Source organism: Dasypus novemcinctus, chromosome 2 (assembly GCF_030445035.2).
Source record: "Dasypus novemcinctus isolate mDasNov1 chromosome 2, mDasNov1.1.hap2, whole genome shotgun sequence".
Lineage (NCBI taxonomy): Eukaryota > Metazoa > Chordata > Mammalia > Cingulata > Dasypodidae > Dasypus > Dasypus novemcinctus.
Genome location: NC_080674.1, coordinates 44,584,281 through 44,606,327, shown reverse-complemented (window position 1 = coordinate 44,606,327; position 22,047 = coordinate 44,584,281). Strand labels below are relative to the sequence as shown.

The 22,047-nt window shown below is 37.8% G+C and overlaps 1 protein-coding gene across 6 annotated transcripts in view; it reads left to right on the top strand.

The window, feature by feature from the left end:
- C6 (complement C6) overlaps positions 1-22,047 on the top strand; it is a 101,786-nt gene that overhangs the window by 55,164 nt on the left and 24,575 nt on the right. For all 6 annotated transcript variants that reach the window (XM_058308417.2, XM_004448210.4, XM_004448211.3 and 3 more), the window contains 4 exons: positions 3,325-3,491; positions 4,886-5,111; positions 5,826-5,997; positions 6,330-6,441. In XM_058308417.2, coding sequence (XP_058164400.1) covers positions 3,325-3,491; positions 4,886-5,111; positions 5,826-5,997; positions 6,330-6,441 — 677 coding nt within the window. The remainder of the gene's footprint in view (positions 1-3,324; positions 3,492-4,885; positions 5,112-5,825; positions 5,998-6,329; positions 6,442-22,047) is intronic.

Here is a 22,047-nt window from a genome sequence, read left to right as displayed (position 1 = left end):
ATCCACTTTTTAAAAAACAAGCAAAAGTGTTTAACTGATACTTCAGAGAAGAGGATATACAAATATTCAATAAACACATGAAAGGATGATCAACATCATTGGGGATTGGGGAGATACAATTAAAACTATAAGCTAGTACCTCATATAAGTGGTCAGAAATTTTAAATTGACAAGCGCTGGTGGTGTGTGGAAGCACTAAACCTGTCATACACTGCTGATGGGAGTATTAGACTGGCAAAATCATTTTGGAAACTTTGATAATATCTAGTAGAGCTGAATATGCATGCCCTTTGACCTAGAAATTCCACTACGAGGTATGTAACCAGCAAAAATATGAATATGCAGCAAAAATAATGCACAAGAATGTTAAAAGTAGTATTATTCATAACCTGGATACTACTCAAATATCCATCAAGAGTAGAATAAATTGTTACACATTCATGCAATGGAATACTATACAGCAATGAAAAATGAATAAACTACTGCTACCCACCACAGCATTACAGACATAATATTGAGTGAAAAAAGCCAGGCAGGAAACAATACCTGTTTTTTAAATTTTATGTATGACATTCAAAAACAAACAAAACTAACCTATGGTAATAAAAATAAGATTGGTGGTTGTGTGGGGAGATGGGATTATTATCTGGATGTAGGTTCTGCACTGCTGCCAGTGCTCTATTTGCTGATGTGGATAGTGATGATATGGATACATTCACTTTGTAAAAATGAATTGTGTTGTATACTTAGGATTTCTGCACTTTTCAGTGTGCATGTTATACTTCAGTAGAAAAATTTATTTAAATACATGAGACAATGCTAAATTGGAAATCAGGACTACTTAGTAAACTGAACTGATGTAGAGGATTTGGAAGAAGAAAATGCTGAATATGGATCCATGGTTTTTAGTTTGTGTGAATGAAAGGAGGGTTGCAAATTCAGTCTACGTAATATTGCTTAACTTCCTGAACAGTGCCAATCCCACAGCTGAAAACTATTCATTGTTTCTTGTTTCTAAACCTGGAAATGAAGTCCAGCTTCCTTGACTTTATATACAGACCCTCTCTATTCTGCTGCTCTTCCCTTATCTGAACCTTCAGCTTCAGCTCAGAGCGATGCCTATATACATTTTCCTAGAATATGTTACTCTGGCCTCTGATTCCAGGTCCTTGCCCATTCTGTACCTGTGGCTTAGAAAGCTGCCATGTCCCTTGCAAGTCCTGCCTTTGCTTCAAGGTCCAAGTTAGGTCCCCTTTTGGCATACCATCTTCTTTAATAGCCAAAGATCTCAGAATTCTTCCATTTTTCTAACTCGAGAATCATTGGTTGGTTGTACCATGGTAATACTTAGCCAAGACTACTCTTTGTTGTATTGGTCTTTTGGGTTTTCCACTTCTCACCTTTCTGTTTTAACACTACCTTCCTTTTTTCTTTTTTATCCTTTTTTTTTTTAATTTCTCCATAGTTTTGCTAGTATTTTTATATACCTTTCCTGTCTCCTCATTGAGAAACTAAGTCCCTAAATACAGAAGCCACATTTTATATTTCTCTTTCTTCAATGCCTGACACATAGGGGTATCTCAACAAATGTTTATTAATTATGATATTTGCCTTAAAAAAAGAGACAGTGAAGAACAAAGCACACACAGATCATAGATTTTTCTATTTCAAATCCTGAGCTAGTTCTAGAAATTATTATACTTCAAACTTTTGGAATTTGTAATGATCTCAGTAAAAGCAATTTAATACATCCATAATGTATGCATACTTATTAAAAATTGTATAAATATTTTATTCCAAAAATATATTATGCATAAAAAATACAAGTATAGAAAATAGAAAATTCAAGGTTAGGATATACGAAATAGAATTTTCCATTGTGTTGCTTAGAGTGGTGACTTTTACACATGGGACTAAGTTCATCATTAATGAGGCATCCCTCATGTTTTATAGGGTCTCCTTGAAATTTTTTACCTGTTTTCGTCTGGCTTTGTTTTTAATCTCATGTTGTGGCTTAGGAGAATCTTGTATTAGGAGTAGAAATATCCATTCTACCTTTTACTGGTTAGTTGCATTGTTTGCATCATCTTTGATCTGCATTTTTGGGGGGGTTATTTGTAGGTCACTTGTTCACTTATGAGAGTTAGTCCTGTTCAAATTAGTCAATGGAATGACAAATAGTCTTAACTTTACTCTTCTTCAAGGTTATCGTGTCTATCATCTGTTGCTCTGATCAGTGCTATCCATTTATGAAACATAGGCTAAAATCTAAATATGGAATGGCACATCATGACCGTTGTCAATTGGTATATGATCTTCTGGCAAAACTAATCTCTCTTATTTTTTATATGAACAATAAAACCTTCTAACATTTTTTTCCTACAGTCGTCTATATTTTCTTATGCTTTTCACTTTGAAAACAACCATACCACTTTCTTCATAGGGATAATATTTCCCACACTCTTCTAATCATTTTAGATGATCTACTTTAGGATTCATGAACAGCCGGAGCATGGGTAATCTTTCCAGGGCTCCTAAATGGAGAGCTAACTAATGCCCTAAGCTATCACCCATATCACTAGCCCCCTTTTCTTTTGCTTTTTATTTCTCAATACAATTTCCTGTTATTCAGTTCCTACCCATATTAGTTAGTTGCCATTAGTCAATAGTAATTATTTGGAAATTTTATATAGAAGACCTGTGCTATGTAGTTCAACATTAAAGTCCATTTCCTCTGAAGAAAGACTGTGCCAACTCACACTCTGAAGTTTACACTCCCCCCCCTTAGGTTAATTATGCTTTTACCCCTTTGTTAAACTTAATTCGAAGTCTTGGCATTGCAGTCAATAGATTGGATATCAGAAGCCATGTGGTTTGTATTAGCTTATGCCCAAGACATAGGCTAATATAAATCAACAGCTGGGGGGCAAATCAAAGAGCAGGGGGCAGAAAGTTCAAGGACAGGGCCTGCCTTTGTATGCCAGCACTGCTTCTTAGCAGGCACATGATTCAAGTCAAATTACTTTTAGATTCAAGTCCTCATTTATAATAATACATACTTCTCAGGGTTGTTGTGAGAATTACATGATGTATGTCCAGTGCCTAGCATATGCAAGATGTTAATAAATGGTGCCTGTCAGCACTGTTGTTATCGGTCCTGAGATTAAACTCCTATAAGGACGATTTTCGTGCTTTTCACCTAGCTTCCTTAATGGAGCTACCTTACTGTACCATTTACTTCTCCCTCCTGTGCAAATAGACTTCTCTTTAAAGTATGAATTTGGAGTAGAATTAAATGGGAAATTTTCTTGAAATGCCTTGCAGGTTCGTTTACGCAGGGAGCAGAGAAATCCATATCCCTGGTTCGAGGAGGGAGAAGTGCGTATGCAGCAGCTTTGGCATGGGAGAAAGGGAGCTCCGAGCCAGAAGAGAGGGTACTCTCTGAATGGTTAGAATCAGTGAAGGAAAACCCTGTTGTGACTAATTTTGAGGTAAGATCAAAAGCATTATGGGTAAAAGAACTGAAGTAGTTCTCTGGCAACCTAAATTACCCATCACACAATTCCTTTTCTATTTCCTCTCAGATGATAGTAGTCATACACCACATTCCTTTTTTTTTTTTTTGCTTCAAATATTAAATTACTCATGTATTGCTATTCAAACAAGCATTCTATAGTACCATATTTAGCATTCCTAGCATGCCTGAAATACCAGGAAAGGCAACACATGAATAAAACAGCTTAGACTTGCCTTAAGTATTACTTTTGGTCTCCCCACACACAAAATAAATCTGATTTCTGTCAGGGGGCAGGGTTGTCTGTTTTTTTGTTTGTGTTTTGCATGCATCTTTGTGGTTTTTTGTTTGAGCACTTTGTGGTTTTTTGTTTGAGCACTCTTAAATCTTCATTTATGGCTCTGTAGGATAAATGGGATTTTAGAGACATTCAGCTTCCTGTTTTTATCACCACTGATTGAATTTACCATTAGTGTATTTGCTGTAATAACATGAAGAGGTGATTTTCAAAAATTTATCATAGACCATTTTAAAGTCAGCATTGCCCAAAACCAAGTAATAAAGGACCCCAAAGATACTATGAAGAAAAAGAAGTTCAGTAATTATGTAAGTGGAATCATTCACAGATAACAGTGAGGTACACTGAGTTCTATAGGTTATAATAGGAAAACAAGATCCAGCTGCCCAGCTTGGCACTTGTAAGTTACATATTGTCCTAAATAGCCATTTCTTTGGAGTTTTAGAATGTTAATAAAATGAGGTCTGATTTTTGGTTAGCTCCATTTATTTTTTACTGTAAGTCTTCAATGCACCCAGTTGGAAAGTTCATTCCTTCATTATCTCCCATGCCACATTTTCTCATCTGGCTGCACCAAAAGCGTGGAAAAACATAGAACACTGAAAGCCTTTCTGCTTCATCTTCCCTAGACTTTTCTGCTTGAATCAAATTTAATTAAGTTTTGAGAATTAATGAGCCACCTAAGTCTTAGCCACCTATCTCACTACTTTAATGCATGCATTTGATGCTTAATATATAACATAAGTCCAAGTAAGGGCTACCTCAAATAAGGCTTCCTACACAGTAGACTTCCAGGAAAAACAAGGTCTAGATACATCATTCCTGCCATGCTTTAGGGACAGCAGAAGCTGGCTAATTTTGCAGAGAACTGCTAGACCCACCGAAGAGAGGAAAGAAATTCTCTTGTTCTCATATAGAGGACTTTTCTCCATAGTTCTATAGGCAGATATTTTATCTTCTGCAATGATTCCCATAAAATGTAGAATTTTCCAGGTCCTATAGGAACTGGGCAGTGATGGCAACATATTGCCTATGGGGTATGTCTGAACCTCCTCTTTACCATCTGCTTTTAGCTTGCTCCGATCACGGACTTGGTAAGAAACATCCCCTGTGCAGTAACAAAAAGGAATAACCTCAGGAAAGCTTTTCAAGAATACACAACCAAGTTTGACCCTTGCAAGTGTGCCCCATGCCCTAATAATGGCCGGCCTGTGCTCTCAGGGACAGAATGTCTGTGCTTGTGCCAAAGTGGCACCTATGGCGACAACTGTGAGAAACGATCACCTGACTATAAATCTAGTAAGTATCAGAAGCTTATTGTGGGGTAAGCACCTTGTCCCCTCCCAATTGTGTTCTAGGATAGTGTACTAAAGAAACCAAACAAAATGAAAATTTCTGTTAGTAGCCTCTACCCTGTGTGCAAGCTCACAGGAAAAAACAATCCTGTATGTTTAGATGCGAAATCAGACAGATTTTAGATTCATATATAGGTGTGAGTCTCAGCTGTGACCTTGGAAAAGTTACCTAACCTCTTTTTGTCTCCGTTTTTTATGCATAAATTTGGAATAATCTACCAGAGGATTAAAACAAATAAACAGCACAATGCCTGTACCATAAAACAATAAAATAAATACTATAAAATAAAATATGTGACACTGTTATTATAAACCTTATGTATTGTATTATAATATAGGATGAGGATGCACTTATACTATTAAGCCAAAACCAAAGTTTCTGTACAGGACTAATAATGATTATAGTTACCTCAAATCCTCCTTAGGATGGAGTCTGTGTAAAATATTTGCTGAGAGATGATTTAGCCTTGAAGGAACAGGAAAGGGAAATCAGGCCACATTTCAGGCACTTTCCACAGGTAATTTCTTTTAATCCTTACAGTAACCCTATGATATTACATAAAAGGAGGTTACACTGCTAAAAAGTAAGCAAACCATGTTGTCCAATCTCTAAATCCAAACTCTCGCATGATCCATGGTGGGTCTTCCTCTGTTCCAGATGCAGTAGATGGGAATTGGGGTTGCTGGTCTCCCTGGAGCAAGTGTGATGCTACTTATAGAAGATCAAGAACCCGAGAATGCAATAACCCTGCACCCCAACAAGGAGGAAAACCTTGTGAGGGGGAGAAGAGGCAAGAGGAGGACTGTACATTTTCAATAATGGAAAACAAGTAAGGACAGGCACAGGGAAAGAATGGGGTATTTAGCCCCACTAATATTAAGAATTAAGATATTTATTATCCTACAGCTTACTACTGTAAAGAAATGTAAGAATTTTACCTATTCCAACACATCAAATTGATGGGCATTGGATCTGCTGCTACTCCTTCCTCTCCATGTAAAGCATTTTCTCTTTTTTAAACACACAGTACACACATTTATTTACAAATTCATATGCATATATGCACACAAATATATGCATATACATGCATAAATATGTATATATCCATACATGTATATGGATGCATATAAATATATTCATGTATTTATTTTTCCCATTTAGTGGACAACCATGTATCAGTGATGATGAAGAAGGGAGCGAGACAGATCTTCCTGAGATAGAATCAGATTCAGGGTGTCCTCTACCTATTCCTCCAGAAAATGCATTTATCAGGGTAAGCATCTTGACCTTCACTTTAGATTTGATGTTCAAAAAGTAGCACTTGAAAAGCATGGATTTTCTTTTGAGAGATACTGTTTTCCTATTTTAATAATCTACTGAATTTCAAAGTGAAGAAAAAAGTATTTGGAAATGCTTTGCCATTCTTCCATCTTGAATTCCCTGGAGATGTCTTCATTTCTGGTGGTTAGGCCGAAGGGTAGCAGGTGGCTTTGTTCTTGGACACTACTCAATTTGCATGGACAGTGATAGAATATTTAAGTGAATGGAAAATTAACTTGAACACAATATAGGTTTGGAAGATTTGTAAGAATTTGCAACAAAGATTGGTTGCTTATTTATGAGTATGAGCAAACCAAACCCCTGTCTAAGGCATGTCATCAGAGAGGTAGCAGAGTTATCAGATATCAGAAACTTATCAGAATCTTGGCTATAATCATAGCAGTTGCTGAGTCTGTAATTTCTCATTAGGTTAGAAACCTATAGACGTCTTAAGCATTCAAAACAATTTTAATGTATCTTTTAAATTAATTTTATCTATTTTCATTAAGCCACAATGGGTTTCTATTATTTTTTATAAAAATTGAATAGTTAAAATGATTACAAGCTACTTTGTCAGATAGGCCAGTGGCTTTCGATATATATTTTCCAAGAGATATATAATATTTACAATGGGATCATAGAAGGCATGCTCTCTAATCAAACTTATCTTTCTTAAACTCAGTGAAGCCTCTAAATTAATCTTACTCCCAACTATATCATGTTTATGATCAAAGATGAATAATCTTTGATAATTCAAGGCCAGCAAATAAGTATTCATGGAGCATAGTCTGGGCTAACATATCATCCATGTTATTATGTCTTTTGCCCATGTGTTAGGTACCATGCCCAAAAGTTTCAGGGGAGGAAATACTCTGTGGGAATGAAATTTCAATGTCTTTACTCTAAAATACAACAGAATCAACTGGAGGGCTTGTGAAAACACAAAATGCTGGGTCCCACTCCTGGAGTTCCTGATTCAATAGGCCTTGGGTGGAGCCCAGACATTTCAATATCTGACAAGTTCCCAGGCAATATGTCACTGGTTCATGAGTCATACTAAAGAAACCAATCCTCTAGATTAGGTGTCAGCAAACTATGACCTGCAGGCCAACTAACCCACTACCTGTTTTATAAATAAAGTTTTATTGGAACACAATCATGCTCATTTGTTTATATATTGCCTCTGGCTGCTTTTGTACAATTGTGAAGGCAAGTAGGTATGACAGAGACCATATGGCCTGCAAAGCTTAAAATATGGAGTTTGTGACTGTATTAGTCAGCCAAAGGGATGCTAATCTACTAGCTTTTATAAAGGGTATTTATCTGGGATAAAATCTTACAGTTACAAGTTGCCAAAATCAGTTGCCATGTGTTAAATTAAGATGGAGGGTAATCTCTGCCTGGTCTCTCCTTCTAGGGCTTGTCTCTCTTCCCAGGACTTTAGCTATTTGAGTCTTCTCCTTTCTGTCACATGGCAAAAGTGAAATGACCAAGTTCTCTCCTCTTCCTTCTCTATGGAGCTCTCTTCCTGTGTGTCTTCTTGTTTTTGGTGTTTTTTTAATCTTTTTTTTTTAATTAAAATTAATAGGTCACAAAGAACATTACCTTAGAAAACATAAGAGGCTCCTATAAAACCCACTCCCCACCACCCACCCCAATCATTTTTGTAAATTGTGTTTTTTGAAGATATATACATCTCAAAAAATGTTACATTAAAAAACATGAGGTTCCCGTATACCTCCCACCTCCCAACCCCACTCCTCCCACACCAACAACCTCCCCCATCATTGTGGCACACTCATCGCACTCGGTGAACACATTTTGGAGCATTGCTCTACCACATGGATAATAGTTTACCCTCTAGTACACACTCTCCCCCAGTACATTCAGTGGGTTATCGCAAGATATATAAAGTCCAGCATCTGACCCTGCAATATCATTTAGGACAACTCAAGGTCCCAAAAATGCCCTCAAATCACATCTCTTCTTCCTTCTCCCTGCCCTCAGCAACTGCTGTGGCCACTTTCTCCACCTCAATGCTATAATTTCTTCAATTACTATCACAATAGTTTTATAGTAGAATATCAGTAAGTCCACTCTAATCCATATTTTATTCCTCCATTCTGTGGACCCTGACATGGCGATGCTCACTCCACCTCTAGATCAAGAGGGGCTTAGATTCCACATGGATGATGGATGCAATTCTTCTGCTTGCAGTTGTGGGACTCTTGATTCCCTGGTGTGGTGGTTGACCATCTTCACCTCACTGTTAGCTGACCTGGGTAAGTCCAACAAACCAGAGAGTAGGAGTTGCAACTCTGCTGAGGCTCAGGGCCCAGCTGGCACATGGGCAGTCCAGAGATTCAAGTTCCCTGTGTATACACCATCTCTAGCACCAACCACAGGTTCAATAAAAGTGACAGAAGAGGCATGTGTAGAAAGGTCACATCTGAGTCCAGCTCCATCACACTCAGGAACACAAATTCCAAAGTAGGACCCTCTGACATGGCACAGAACTCCAAATCCATCTGCCATGGCTATATACTCTGTGGGTCTCAGTAGCCTTTAGGAGAACCAGTACCTAGGGTTGTGTCTACTTTAGCTTTTTCTGGGGTCCTGCTGAGGCTTGCATAAGTGCAACCCCTCTGATGACCTCCTGACTCTTTTTTGAAGACTCTTAGCCACATAAACTCATTTGTCTTTGTCATTTCTCCCTTTTATTCAAGGTCAAAAAGCTGTTTTTAACATATTATCCTACATGTAGGCTGAGATATTCTGCCGGTCTGAGTTGACCCTTTTATTCAAGGTCTTTTTCTGGTTACATCATCAGCTGGTAGTAATCCTGCAGCACCAGGGAGGTTCATCCCCAGGAGTCATGTCCCATGCTGGGTGGGGGAAGGTAATGCATTTACATGCTGAGTTTGGCTTAGAGAGTGGCCACATTTGAGCAACATGGAGGCTCTCAGGAGGTAACTCTTAGGCACCCTGAAGCTGTAGGCCTAGTGCATATTTCAGGCACACAGGCTCATAAGCATAGTCATCAGTATCAAGGGCTCATTATTGGACCATCCCTCTTTGTTGGTCTTTGCTGTTGCACTTGGGGGATGGCTGCTGTTCCCTTGGGGAATGTGACAGAGCTCCCCTGGGTAGGAACTCAGCACTCCCTCAGTTGATGTTTGTAACTGTAACTACTATGAAAATAACCAACATATATCAGAACATTTTTATGTTCCCTATATACATGCCCTGGAGAACTCCCTCCCACCCATGTGCACCCCATCAGTAACACTCCACACCAGTATTCCTCCCCTGCCATAGTTGAACCTCTCTGTGGTCCAAAACTTCTTCAACAATGAAGCCTAATATATTGCCAAATTCAATTAATAGGAAATTGAAGTATAGTGATGGGTTTAAAGTTTAGAAATAGAATACATACTAATTTAGAAATACTAAAATAAAAATAAATTGGTGTATTAAAAATGAAAAATATTATAAAGCTTTGTTTTTAACATTTTGCCTTTCATCACTGTAATAGGTGGTGCCCTATGTGTACAGTGCCAAGGTACTTTCTTTCACTTATTCCTCCCTGTCTACATCTTTTCTTTTTTTTTTTCCTTCTAATTTTTAGTTTTGTCTTCAAAAAGTTTTAGATGGCACTAATTCACATATACAATATAGGGGACTCCTTCATATCCAACATCAAACCCTTTTCCCCTTTCCCCAGCAATGATCTTTTAACATGTTCATGTTATATTTGCTGCAGCTGATGTACAGATTTTGAAACATAGCTATCAAACATGGTTCCATTTGGGTTTACATTATGATTTATATTTTAGACTGCACACATTTTTAAATGTTTAGTTTCCTTATGTTTTACATTATGGTTTACATTTTAGCTTGTAGGGTTTTATACACTTATGGTGTAAGTTAACATGTCTCATATCCATCATTACATGATCTTGTGGAGCACTTCCATTGCCCTCCAGATGCCCTGCTTCTGTCTATTCTATACCTCTCAGGGTCCACAGTTACAATCTTCACTACCTGAGGGACCAGATTTACAGATACTTGCAACAATGCTGAGGGCTTGACATAATAGACTGCCCTAAATGATTGGGAGCCCCTGATTCTCTCAAGAGACACAATTCACACTGTTTGAGAACATCAAGTCTCCCCAGGATGTGGGTTCACTTTCACACTCATTGTATGAGTCTCCACCCAATGATATAACATACTGTGACAAAATGAGCACTCACACATTCCCTAGAAGCCCGCCCCTGTACCAGATGCCCCCCCAAACACCTTGAACATGTAATCCTTCCTGATTATACTTTCTAAAGAGTTTTCTCAACATTATAGTTTCAACCATATACCTGACCATCTCCCATATTCAACAGTTCTTCCCATCCCTCCCCCCAATTCCTTGGGCCATCTGACCCATCCTCCCAACCCTAGCCCCCTCAAGCCTGCAAAGCCCCACCCAAGGCATCCCTATGCCCCCATCTTATCCCTTTAGCTTATCATAAACTTCACCCATGTAGGTGTCAGTTCACAACCTTCCTCTACCCCCTCCCCCATATTCCTTTAAAACTATCTTCCAGTTGCTAGCTCTCTGAGACAGCTTGGTTTCCTTGTTTCAGAGAGGTCATGTAGTATTTGTCCTTCAATGCCTGGCTTGCTTCACTCAACATAAGGTCCTCAAGATTCATCCATGTTATCACATGTGTTTGTACTGTATTCCTTCTTACAGCTGAGTAGTATTCCATTGTATGTATACACCACATTTTATTTATCCATTCATCTGTGGATGGGCATTTGGGTAGATCCCAACTTTTGGTAATAGTGAATAATGCTGTTATGAACATTGGTGTGCATATATCAGTTTGTGTCCTTATATATACCCAGCAGTGGAATTGCTGGGTCATATGGCAAATCTATAGCTAACTTTTTGAGAAACTGCCAAACTGTCCTCCAGAATGGCTGGATCCTTCTGCATTCCCACCAGCAGTGGATGAGTGTTCCCTTTCCTCCACATCCTCTCCAGCACTTGTAGTCTTCTGTTTTGTTGTTGTTGTTTTTGATAGCTGCCAGTCTTATCAGAGTAAGATGGTATCTCATTGAAGTTTTGATTTGCATTTCCCTAAGAGCTAGTGATTGTGAGCATTTTTTCATGTGCTTTTTAGCCATTTGTATTTCTTCTTTGGAGAAGCACCTGTTCAAAATTTTTTCCCATTTTTTAAATGGGTTGATTTGTCTTTTCATTTTTACGTTATAGGAGTTCTTATATATGCAGGATATAAGTCTCCTATCAGATATATGGTTACCAAATATTTTCTCCCATTGGGTAGGCTCTCTTTTCACTTTCTTGACAAACACTTTTGATGTGAAAAAGGCTTTAATTTTGAGGAAGTCCCATTTATCTATTTGTTCTTTTGCTGCTCGTGCTTTGCGTATCAAGTTCATGACCCATTTCCTATTACAAGGTCCTGTAGATGCTTCCCTACATAGTACTCCAAGGTCTTTATGGTCTTGGCTCTTACATTTATGGCTTTGATCCATCTCGAGTTGATTTTTGTATTAGCTGTGAGGTAGTAATCCTCTTTCCTTCTTTTGCATATGGATATCCAATTCTCTAGGCACCATTTTTTGAAGAGGCCATTCTCTCCTAGTTGAGTGGGCTTGGTGGCCTTGTTGAATATCAGATGCGTGTATATATGAGGATTCATATCAGGATTCTCAATCAGGTTCATTGGTCAGTTTGTCTATCCTTGTGCCAATACCTTGCTGTTTTCACTACTGTAGCTTTCTAGTATGTTTTGAAGTCAGGTAGTGTGAGTCCTCCAATTTCATTTTTATTTTTCAATATGTCTTTGGCTATTTGGGGCCTCTTTCCTTTCCAAATAAATTTCATAGTTTTTCTAGTTCATTAAAAAGTGCCGTGTTGATTTTTATTGGGATTGCATTGAACCTATAGATCAGTTTTGGTAGGATAGATATCTTAATGATATTTAGTCTTCCTATCCATGAACAGGGAATAGTCTTCCATTTATTTAGGTCTTTTCGATTTCCTTGAACAGTGTTGTGTAGTTTTCTGTGTATAAGTCTTTTACATCTTTAGTTAAATTTATTCTTAGGTATTTGATTTTTTTATTTACTATTGTAAATTGTATTTTTTTCTTGATTTCTTCTTCAGATTGCTCATCATCGGTGTGTAGAAATGCTTCTGATTTTTGTGCATTGATCTTATAACCTGCGACTTTACTGAACTCATTTATAAGTTCTAGGAGCTTTGTTGTAGACTTCTCAGGGCCTTTTATATATAGGATCATGTCATCGGCAAATAGTGAAATTTTGAATTCTTCCTTTTCTATTTGTATCTGATTCTTGCCTCAGTGCTTGAGCAAATTCTTCTAACATGTGTTAAACAGAAGGGGTAATAATGGGTATCCTTGTCTTGTTCCTGACCTTAGATGGAAAGATTTTAGGATTTCACCATTGTAATTGATGTTAGCTGTGGGTTTTTCATATATACCCTTTATCATATTCAGAAAGTTTCCTTCTATTCCTATCTTTCCCAGTGTTTTTATCAAGGAAGGGTGCTGTATTTTGTCAAGTGCTTTTTCTGCATCTATAGATATGAACCTGTGATTTTTTTTCTTCAATCTGTTTATGTGTTGTATTACATTAATTGATTTTCTTATGTTGAACCATCCTTGCATACTAGGAGTGAAACCCACTTGGTTATGATGTATAATTTGTTTAATGTGATTTTGAACACAATTAGCAAGTATTTTGTTGAGAATTTTAGTATCTAGTTTCATTAGAGAGATTCATCTGTAATTTTCCTTTCTTGTGGTGTCTTTGTTTGACTTTGGCATTAGGATCATGTTGGCATCATAAAATGAGTTAGGCCATGTTCCTTCTGTTTTTTTTGAAAGAGTTTAAGCAAGATTGGTGTTAGTTCTTTCTGGGATGTTTGGTAGAATTCACCTGTGAAGCCATCTGGCCCAGGGGTCTTCTTAATGAGGAGGTTTTTAATGACTGATTCTATCTCTTTACTTGTGATTGGTTTGTTGAGATCATCGATTTCTTCTTTTGTCAAAGTAGGCTGCTTATGTATTTCTAGGAATTTGTCCATCTCTGCTAAATTGTCTTTTTTGTTGGAATATAGTTTTTCAAAGTATTCTCTTACCATAGTCTTTATTTCAGTGGGGTCAGTGGTGATATCCCCTTTCTCATTTCTTATTTTGTGTATTTGCATCTTCTCTCTGTTTTTCTTTTTTAGTCTAGGTAAGGGTTTGTTAATTTTATTGATCTTCTCAAAAAACCAATTCTTTGTTTTGTTTAGTTTTTTGAGCACTTTCTTATTTTCTATTTCATTTAGTTCTTCTCTGATGTTATTTCTTTCTTTCTTCTATTTGGAGTTAGTTTGTTGTTTTTTTACTAATTCCTCCAATGCGCAATTAGTTTTTCAATTTTAGTTCTTTCTTCATTTTTGATGTACGAATTTATGACTATGAATTTCCCTCTCAGTACAGCTTTTGCTGTGTCCCATAAGTTTTGATATGTTGTGTTATCATTTTCTGTAGTTTCAAGGTAGTTACTGATGTCTGTTGAGATTTCCTCCTTGACCCACTGTTTTTCTAAGAGTGTGTTGTTTAACTTTCATATCTTGGTGCCAAATCTGGTTCTCTGGCCCCTGCAGATTTCCAGCTTCATTGCATGGTAGTCAGAGAAATTATTTTGTATAATTTCAATCTTTCTGAATTCATTGAGAGTTTCTTTGTGGCCTAGCATGTGGTCTATCTTGGAGAATGATCCATGTGCACTTGAGAAGAGTGTATGTTTTGCTGTATTTGTGGTGTAATGTTTTGTATATGTCTATTAGGTCCAGATCCTCTAATATATTGTTCAAAATCTTTTTTTCTTTATTGATTCTCTTTTGAGATGTTCTGCCCAATGGTGATAGTGGTGTGTTAAAGTCCCCCACTATAATTTTAGAGGCATCTGTTCCTTAACTTAGTTTCTCCAGTGTTTGCCTCATGTATTTGGAGGTACTCTTGTTTAGGGGAATAAATGTTTATGATTGTTCTTCCTTCTTGAAATATTATCCCTTTCACTAATATGCAGTGTCCATCTTTGTCCCTAACAATAGTTTTGCATTTAAAGTCTATTTTGTTTGATATTAATATAGCTACTCTTGTCCTTTTTTGGTTATTGTTTGCCTGTAAGATTGTTTTCCAGCCATTCATTTTCAATCTCCTTGAACCCCTGAGTCTAAGATGTGTTTCTTGTAGACAGCATATAGATGGATCATATTTCCTTATCCAGTCTTCCAATCTGTGTCTCTTAACAGGAGAGTTTAATCCATTGATATTCAGTGTTATTACTTTTAAAGAATTACTTACATTAGTCATATTTTTTTTGGATTTTGTTTGTCATGGTCCTTGATCTTTTCTCTTTTTGTAGCTTTAGTTGTTCTTATACTCTCCTCAAACTCTGTCTCTCCTGTTTTTTTCTTTCCTCATGCAGAATTCCTCTTAGTAGGCAGGTTTCTTGTTAGCATACTTTCTTAGTTTCTGTTTATCTGTGAATATTTTGAACTTTCCATCATTTTTGAATGCTAGCTTTTCTGAATAAAGTATTTTTGGTTAGTAATTCTTTTTTTTTAGTACCTTGACTATGTCATACCACTGCCTTCTTGCCTCCATGGTTTCAGATGAGAAATCAGCACTTACATCTTATTGAGCCTCCCTTGTATGTGATGGTTCTCTTTTCTCCTGCTGCTCTTATTATTTTCTCTTTGTCTTGCACATTGGATAATTTGACAAGTATATGTCTTGGGATAGGCCTGTTGAGATTTATGCTGCTTGGGGTGTGTTGTGCTTCCTGGACATGTACATGCATCTCCCTCAATAGGTTTGGGAAGTTTTCAGCCATTATTTCCTCCAACACCCCTTCTATCCTCTTTCCCTTCTCTTCTCCTTCTGGGATGTCTATAATGTGTATGTCTGTGCATTTTGCATTATCATTGAGGTCCCTAAGTTCCTGCTGTATTTTTTCTATCTTTTTATCTATCAATTCTACTATGTTTGATTTCAGATGTAGTGTCTTCCACATCACTAATTCTTTCCTCTGCCTCCTCAAATGTGCTGTTATTTGCTGAGAGTGTGTTTTTGATTTCTTGGATTGTGCTGTTGATCCTCATGATATCTGTTATCTTTCTATGATTGCAATTTCTTTTGTATGCTCTCCAAGTGTTTTCTTTTTTTTTTTTTTTTTTTTTAATTTTTTTATTTTTTATTGACTTTGTAATAATATTACATTAAAAATATATATGTGAGGTCCCATTCAACCCCACCCCCCCACCCCCCCTCTCCCCCCCCCCCCAACAACACTCGTTCCCATCATCATGACACATCCATTGGATTTGGTAAGTACATCTTTGGGCACCTCTGCACCTCATATACATTGGTTCACATCATGGCCCATACTCTCCTCTATTCCATCATGTAGGCCCTGTGAGGATTTACAATGTCCGGTGATTACCTCTGAAGCACCATCCAGGGCAGCTCCATGTCCCGAAGACGCCTCCACCTCTCATCTCTTCCTGCCTTTCCCCATACCCTTTGTCCATTATGTCCACTTTTCCCAATCCAATGCCACCTCTTCTATGTGGACACTGGATTGGTTGTGTCCATTGCACCTTTATGTCAAGAGGAGGCTCAGATTCCACCTGGATGCTGGATGCAATCCTCCCATTTTCAGTTGTAATCACTCTAGGCTCCATGGTGTGGTGGTTGTCCTTCTTCACCTCCATCTTAGCTGAGTGTGGTAAGTCCAATAAATCAGATTGTAGGTGCTGGAGTCTGTTGAGGCTCAGGATCTGTCCAAGTGTTTTCTTAATAAGCTTAATCTCATCCTTCATTTCATTAAGTTGGACCATGATACATGTTTTGAGAGCTTTAATTAGTTGTTCGATGTTCCACTCCTCTTCCTGGTTTTTAGTTTGTTCATTGGATTGGGCCATGTTTTCCTGATTATTGGTATGGTCTATAGTTTTTTGTTGTTGTCTCATCAGTTTATCTTGTTGGGTTTATTCATTTGATTAGCTTCTTCATCTCAGGGTTTAATTAATTGTTGTTTTTGTTTGTTAAATCTTCTCTTTGTCACTTTATTCTTCTTATTCTATTTCCTTGTTGGCTAAGTTCCCTTGAAGGAAAATATTAGGGACAAAGAAAGTAAAAGAGGTAAGAAAAGAAAAATATAATAGTAGTATTGATAGTGATTGTTAGCAGAAGAACCATGTGAGATCTAGGAGAATGGATATTGAACTGATGTAAGCTGTGCATAGTTTTAACAGTAAAAAAGTCAAGTACCTATAATGAGATAGTAAACTGAATATGGGGAGGAATATAGTATGCTTTAAAAGGCCAGTGTGGTCAGGAGACAAGGAAAGAAAAGAAAGGACAATAATAATATAAAGAGTGAATAAATGATAGAAAACAGAATAGAAGTATTAGAGATAAAAAGTCAGAAATATTGGGGGCTAAACAAAGAGAGGTGGAATGTAAGAGAAACAATAAATGATGGTGGATAGAAAGATGTAAAGGAATGGGATAGCATTAGTAGCCAAAAGCTTATATATACAGAAATGAGGAAATTGAGGATGAGGAAGCACATCAAATAAGAAATGTTGCCTGCAGCACCTAATATAAAAAAAGAAAAAAGAAGAAAAAGAAAAAAAAAGAGGGGGGGGGGGAGAAAGGGGGAAAAAAAACAAGCAAGAAAAAGAGAAAGGAAAAAAAGAGCCATGGGGGAATAAAGAGGAAGGAAAAACAAACCATCAAAAAAGAACAGACAAGACCTCAGGCAAGGGATCCTCTTCACAACTGAACAAACTGCTTAGGAGTCTGACCTTCCCCCTTTCTCCCTTCCTCACTTCCCTCTCTCCTAGGGCAGAATGAAGGCTATGTGAGGGTTCCCATAGGAGATTCAGATGGGTCCTGGTGAACTAACTCACCTCAGAAAATAACGTCTCTTAATTTCTTGAGAGAGAGCACCCACCCCTTGCCAGGAACCCTATATATGCTGTTGGAAGCCTGAAAAGCACATCCTACTGTCCCTCTCCCTTAGGTGTATTACAGGGGGGCTAGTTAATTTTCTGACTCCATCTTCTCCCAGACCAAGTTTCCTATCCCAGGGCATTTAGGTAAATCTGGCTCTCTCAGCAGATTCACCAATCTTCTCTTCCTAGGCTCTCCCCAAGTCAGCTGATATGCTCCTCCAAACCCAATAAAAGTGGGACCAGAAAATTGAACCTGCACTCCTTGGGCACCTAAACCCTCCCAACCTTGGAGTTAGTCTGAGACTGGAGGGTTAGGGCAATGTCGGATTTCTGGGAGTGCTGGGCTCGGGAAACAGAGGACCAGGAGAATGTGGAATCAGGGTATTTAGGTTTGTGAAATGTAGGTTGCAGAGGTTCAGGGAACATAGGCTTGGGGTTCACGTGTTTGGGGAAAATGGGGCTTTGGAATATTGCCTCATGACTGGCCGTTCTCAGGGAGCACTGTGGCTCTTAGCCCTAGGGGGAAGGGATTTACCTTCTCACGGCTTCTGAGCTCAGTGTTAGAAACTGCAGTTTTACCTTGAGGAAGCACTAATTTTGTTGCAGTTTCTCCAGATCAACGTCCAGACACTTCCTGCTTTGTAGGTTCCTGAAACAGCCTGCTCCAGCAGGATTCCATCACCACTCAGCCGGTCCTTTGCAGGAGAGATGATAATGGTGTACTTACTCAGACACCATCTTGTCCCCCCTCCCTGTGTGTCTTCTTGATTAAGTGACCATTGATATCAGCCCACCAAGAAGATGGACACTTAATCTGAGTCATGCCTTACTAAAGTGGACAAATCAAAACCCTAATCTTAACAAGTGATTTAATCAAAGACATCTCAGGTGAATCTAATACAATCAAATTGCACCTGGTAGAACAGATTAGTTTACAAACATAATCTTTCTCTTTTTTTGGAATTCATAAATAATCTCAAATTGCCACATACCCCTACAGGCAAGCAATGATGACTTAAGGTAAGGTTTCATTGTTTAGTCAATGTAGCAAAGTGCATCAGTCTGAGCTTGATGGTTGCCACATACACTCATAGGTTACAGCATCATGAAATAAATGGAAGCAGAAGTTTAAAACAATACTTAATTTCAGGAGGATTACAAGAAAAAATATGCAGCCTTTCAAAAAACTATTAATACTTTTCCTCACTCCATTTTCCCTTGGAATCAAAGCCACATCAATAATAACCAATAATAAGATAGTCTTTTTGTATTAAGGAAGTTAAGAGTCTTCTAAGGTACAAGTTGAATCATGTGGTCAAGTAGCAACACAAGTTGACAACTGAGTTTTCACCTCCTCCAACATTCCTAACATCAGTCCTCAGATAATGTTTTCGTTTCATAGGCTTCTCAAAGCAAATACCATGAAATAGGTTGTTAAATAATGGAAATTCATTCTCTCACAGTTAGATTAAGACCCATCCTGATTGAGACCCATCCTGATTGAGGTAGATCACACCTTAATTGAAGTAGCCTCATCAAAAGATCCAAATTACAATGTGTTCATACCCACAGGAATGGATATAGTTTAAGAATATGTTTTTCTGAGCGCAAAACAGTCACAATTGGTCAATTATTTGTGCTCCTCTCCCTCCCAGTAAATGAAAGGAGCATTATACTACTATCTCCTTAAGAATGATAGGACTTTTATCTTTTCGGCAAACAGCTATTGAGCCCTATACAAAGATTTGTAACACAGAAATCTGGTACTGGAATTGCCACTTAAATGTCACCGAGGGGCTGATAAATGTGATAAACATTATAAAAATAGAACTTTGCACAAGTTGCTGCTGGAGCTGAAAGCTTGGTTCATCTCATGAAGCTGGAGAAGTCAAGGAGGTTTTCATAAGGAATTTAGATTTGAGTTGGGTCTTGAAGAATGATTTTGTCAGGCTGAGATGAAAGATGGTGTTGCAAACAGAGGGAACAACCTGGTGAAAACATACAGGCATGAAAGAGAATATTATATTCAAAAAATGACAGGTAGTTTCATTTTCCTAGAACATAGGTTTTATGGAAGAAAATGGTAAGAGGTGAGGTTGGAAAAGTATGCTAAAGCTAATACTTCAAACTGAGAAGTATAAGAGCCATTGAATCTTAAAGATTTTAGTGAACTCCCCATAGAAATTTATCTATTAATTGAGAAAATATATAATGACCAATATGTTACTGGCAATTATGTAACACTCTTAAATGATTTAGTCAATTAATCATGATCACATTTGCACATATTTGCTGCATATGTGGGATATATTACTTATTCAATTTATAGCCAAGACTTGATGAGCATATAGTATCTCTCTTACTATAATAGTAGGCTACAGGCTGAAAAAGCACAGGTTCAGAACATCCCCTATACAGTGGGAAGTAACTTTTTAAGTAAAAATATATCCTAATCAATTTAGGGTATCAATATAGGAAGATGGATTAAAAGAAGACGACTCTAATAATCAGAGAGGTCAGTTAGAAAGCTGTCTTGGCAATAGATACTAAATTGCCCTGAAAAAGGCACTGGCAGAAACTTCTGGGAGGCTGGAGGGTAGAAAAGAAACAGAACTCTCTTCTCTTCAGGAAAAATAGTTAGAGGACAAGCATTAATGGCCTGGAAAAATGTTCTATGGTTAAGGACACCAGTGGAAGCCTGGACACCACCCAGAAGAGAGAGGGCATGGGTAAACAATCTCTATGGAAAGACTGAAACAATCTCTATGGAAAGAATAGTAGCCACAGCTACTGGCAACCTTCCCCCACCCTAAAGCAGACAATTTTGATTTCTCCAGCCTCAGGATATGGCTACAGGCAGATGGGGATGCAGAAATCCACCAGGAAATGGGAGAGGAATACAACCTAAAGCTGATACAACTTTTGGCCAACAAATTTGGTCTGCTCTATCCCACAAGAACTTCCAGGCCAAATGTGGCCACATAATTACTTGCCTAAGGAGCCAGAATGTAATTAAAGAGATCCAACCCTCTCAGTCACCCTTCCTACTGACTGGGACTGATTGTTGAGGATGCAGAGGGGAGTGAAATTATTCCCTACCTGTGAAAAGAGAGGGTGCTTCCAGCAAAGGTTGGAGAACAGCTTCTAAGAAAGTTTGAATGAGGAGGCTCTGAATAGCCTGAAGGCAGAATCTTCTGTCACATTGTTGGCTTCCATAATGCAGGGAACATACTCCAACCAGACTTTGAATGGAGAGGGCTGCCAAAAAGCACCATCCTCTGGCAGATCAAGGAAGTGCATGTGAGGAAATTAAAAGTAAATAAGTAAAAGAGGCTTTTTCTGGCCTTTACAGCCTCCCTCCCCAAGACCTTTGAAAGTGAGTCTGCAACTCATTACTGGGTCCATGGCCTAGATTTGAGTGACTAACAGGAACAATCCCAAAGGCCTAGAATAGGTTGAACCAGGAACCAAAGAATGGCAGTAACACAGAGTCTCCCACCACTAAATCCCTACAAAAGAGAGAGAAATTGAGCATCAGAATAAATTTACCATCATTATCAAATGCTTAGACATGAGCAAAAAATAACAAGCCATACTAAGAAATGCCCCAACCAAAGGAATATATCAAAGCCCCAGATGAGATAGAGTTTGAGACAACTAATCAATGAGATTCATACACATTTCCAAAGTCAAATTAATGAGTTAAAAGAATGTCTAAAGCAATAAAGGACATCAAGAAGACATCAATGGGATAAAGTGTGGACTACAATGTGGACCACTGTCCATGTGCTGCAGCAGTTCTCCAGAATATATTCATCAGGTGCAGTGAATGTGCCACAATGTTGGAAGAGTTTGTTGATGTGGAAGGGGTGGCATGGGTGGGGTGGGGGGTATATGGGGACCTCATATTTTTTTAATGTAACATTTAAAAGAAAATAAAGAAGAAAAAAACAAAGGTAAGGGGAAAAAACCTCGGGGGGGGGGGGGGGGGGGAAGAAGACATCGAATGAGTACAAAGAAGAATTTGAAAACCTGAATGGAAAACAGAACTTATAGGAATGAAAGACACAATAGGTGAGATTAAAAAACACATTATACTGTGCAGAATTAATTAAAAGGTTGTTTTTAAATCTTTGGAAATGAATGGAAATGGTAAGAGCACATCATGGTGTATGCAACTGGCAGAGCTAATGGGTGTGATGGTGGGTGAAAAGGAAATTCTAAGGACATGTATATTACTAAAAGAAAAGGTAAAAAATGTAACATGGGATTGTATAACATAGTGAAACCTCATGTAATATACAAATAAGGGAGATATTGCATATATAAGACTGTTTTTACAAAATATAAATATAAATAACCTAGAGAGAAGGAAACAGAATAGCAGCTATGTACTGCAGGGGAAGTATAGAGATGTGATGAGTTTTGTTTGTTGGTTTGTTTGGTTTTTGTTTATTATTGTTATTACTGGGATAATGAAAATGTTTTGAA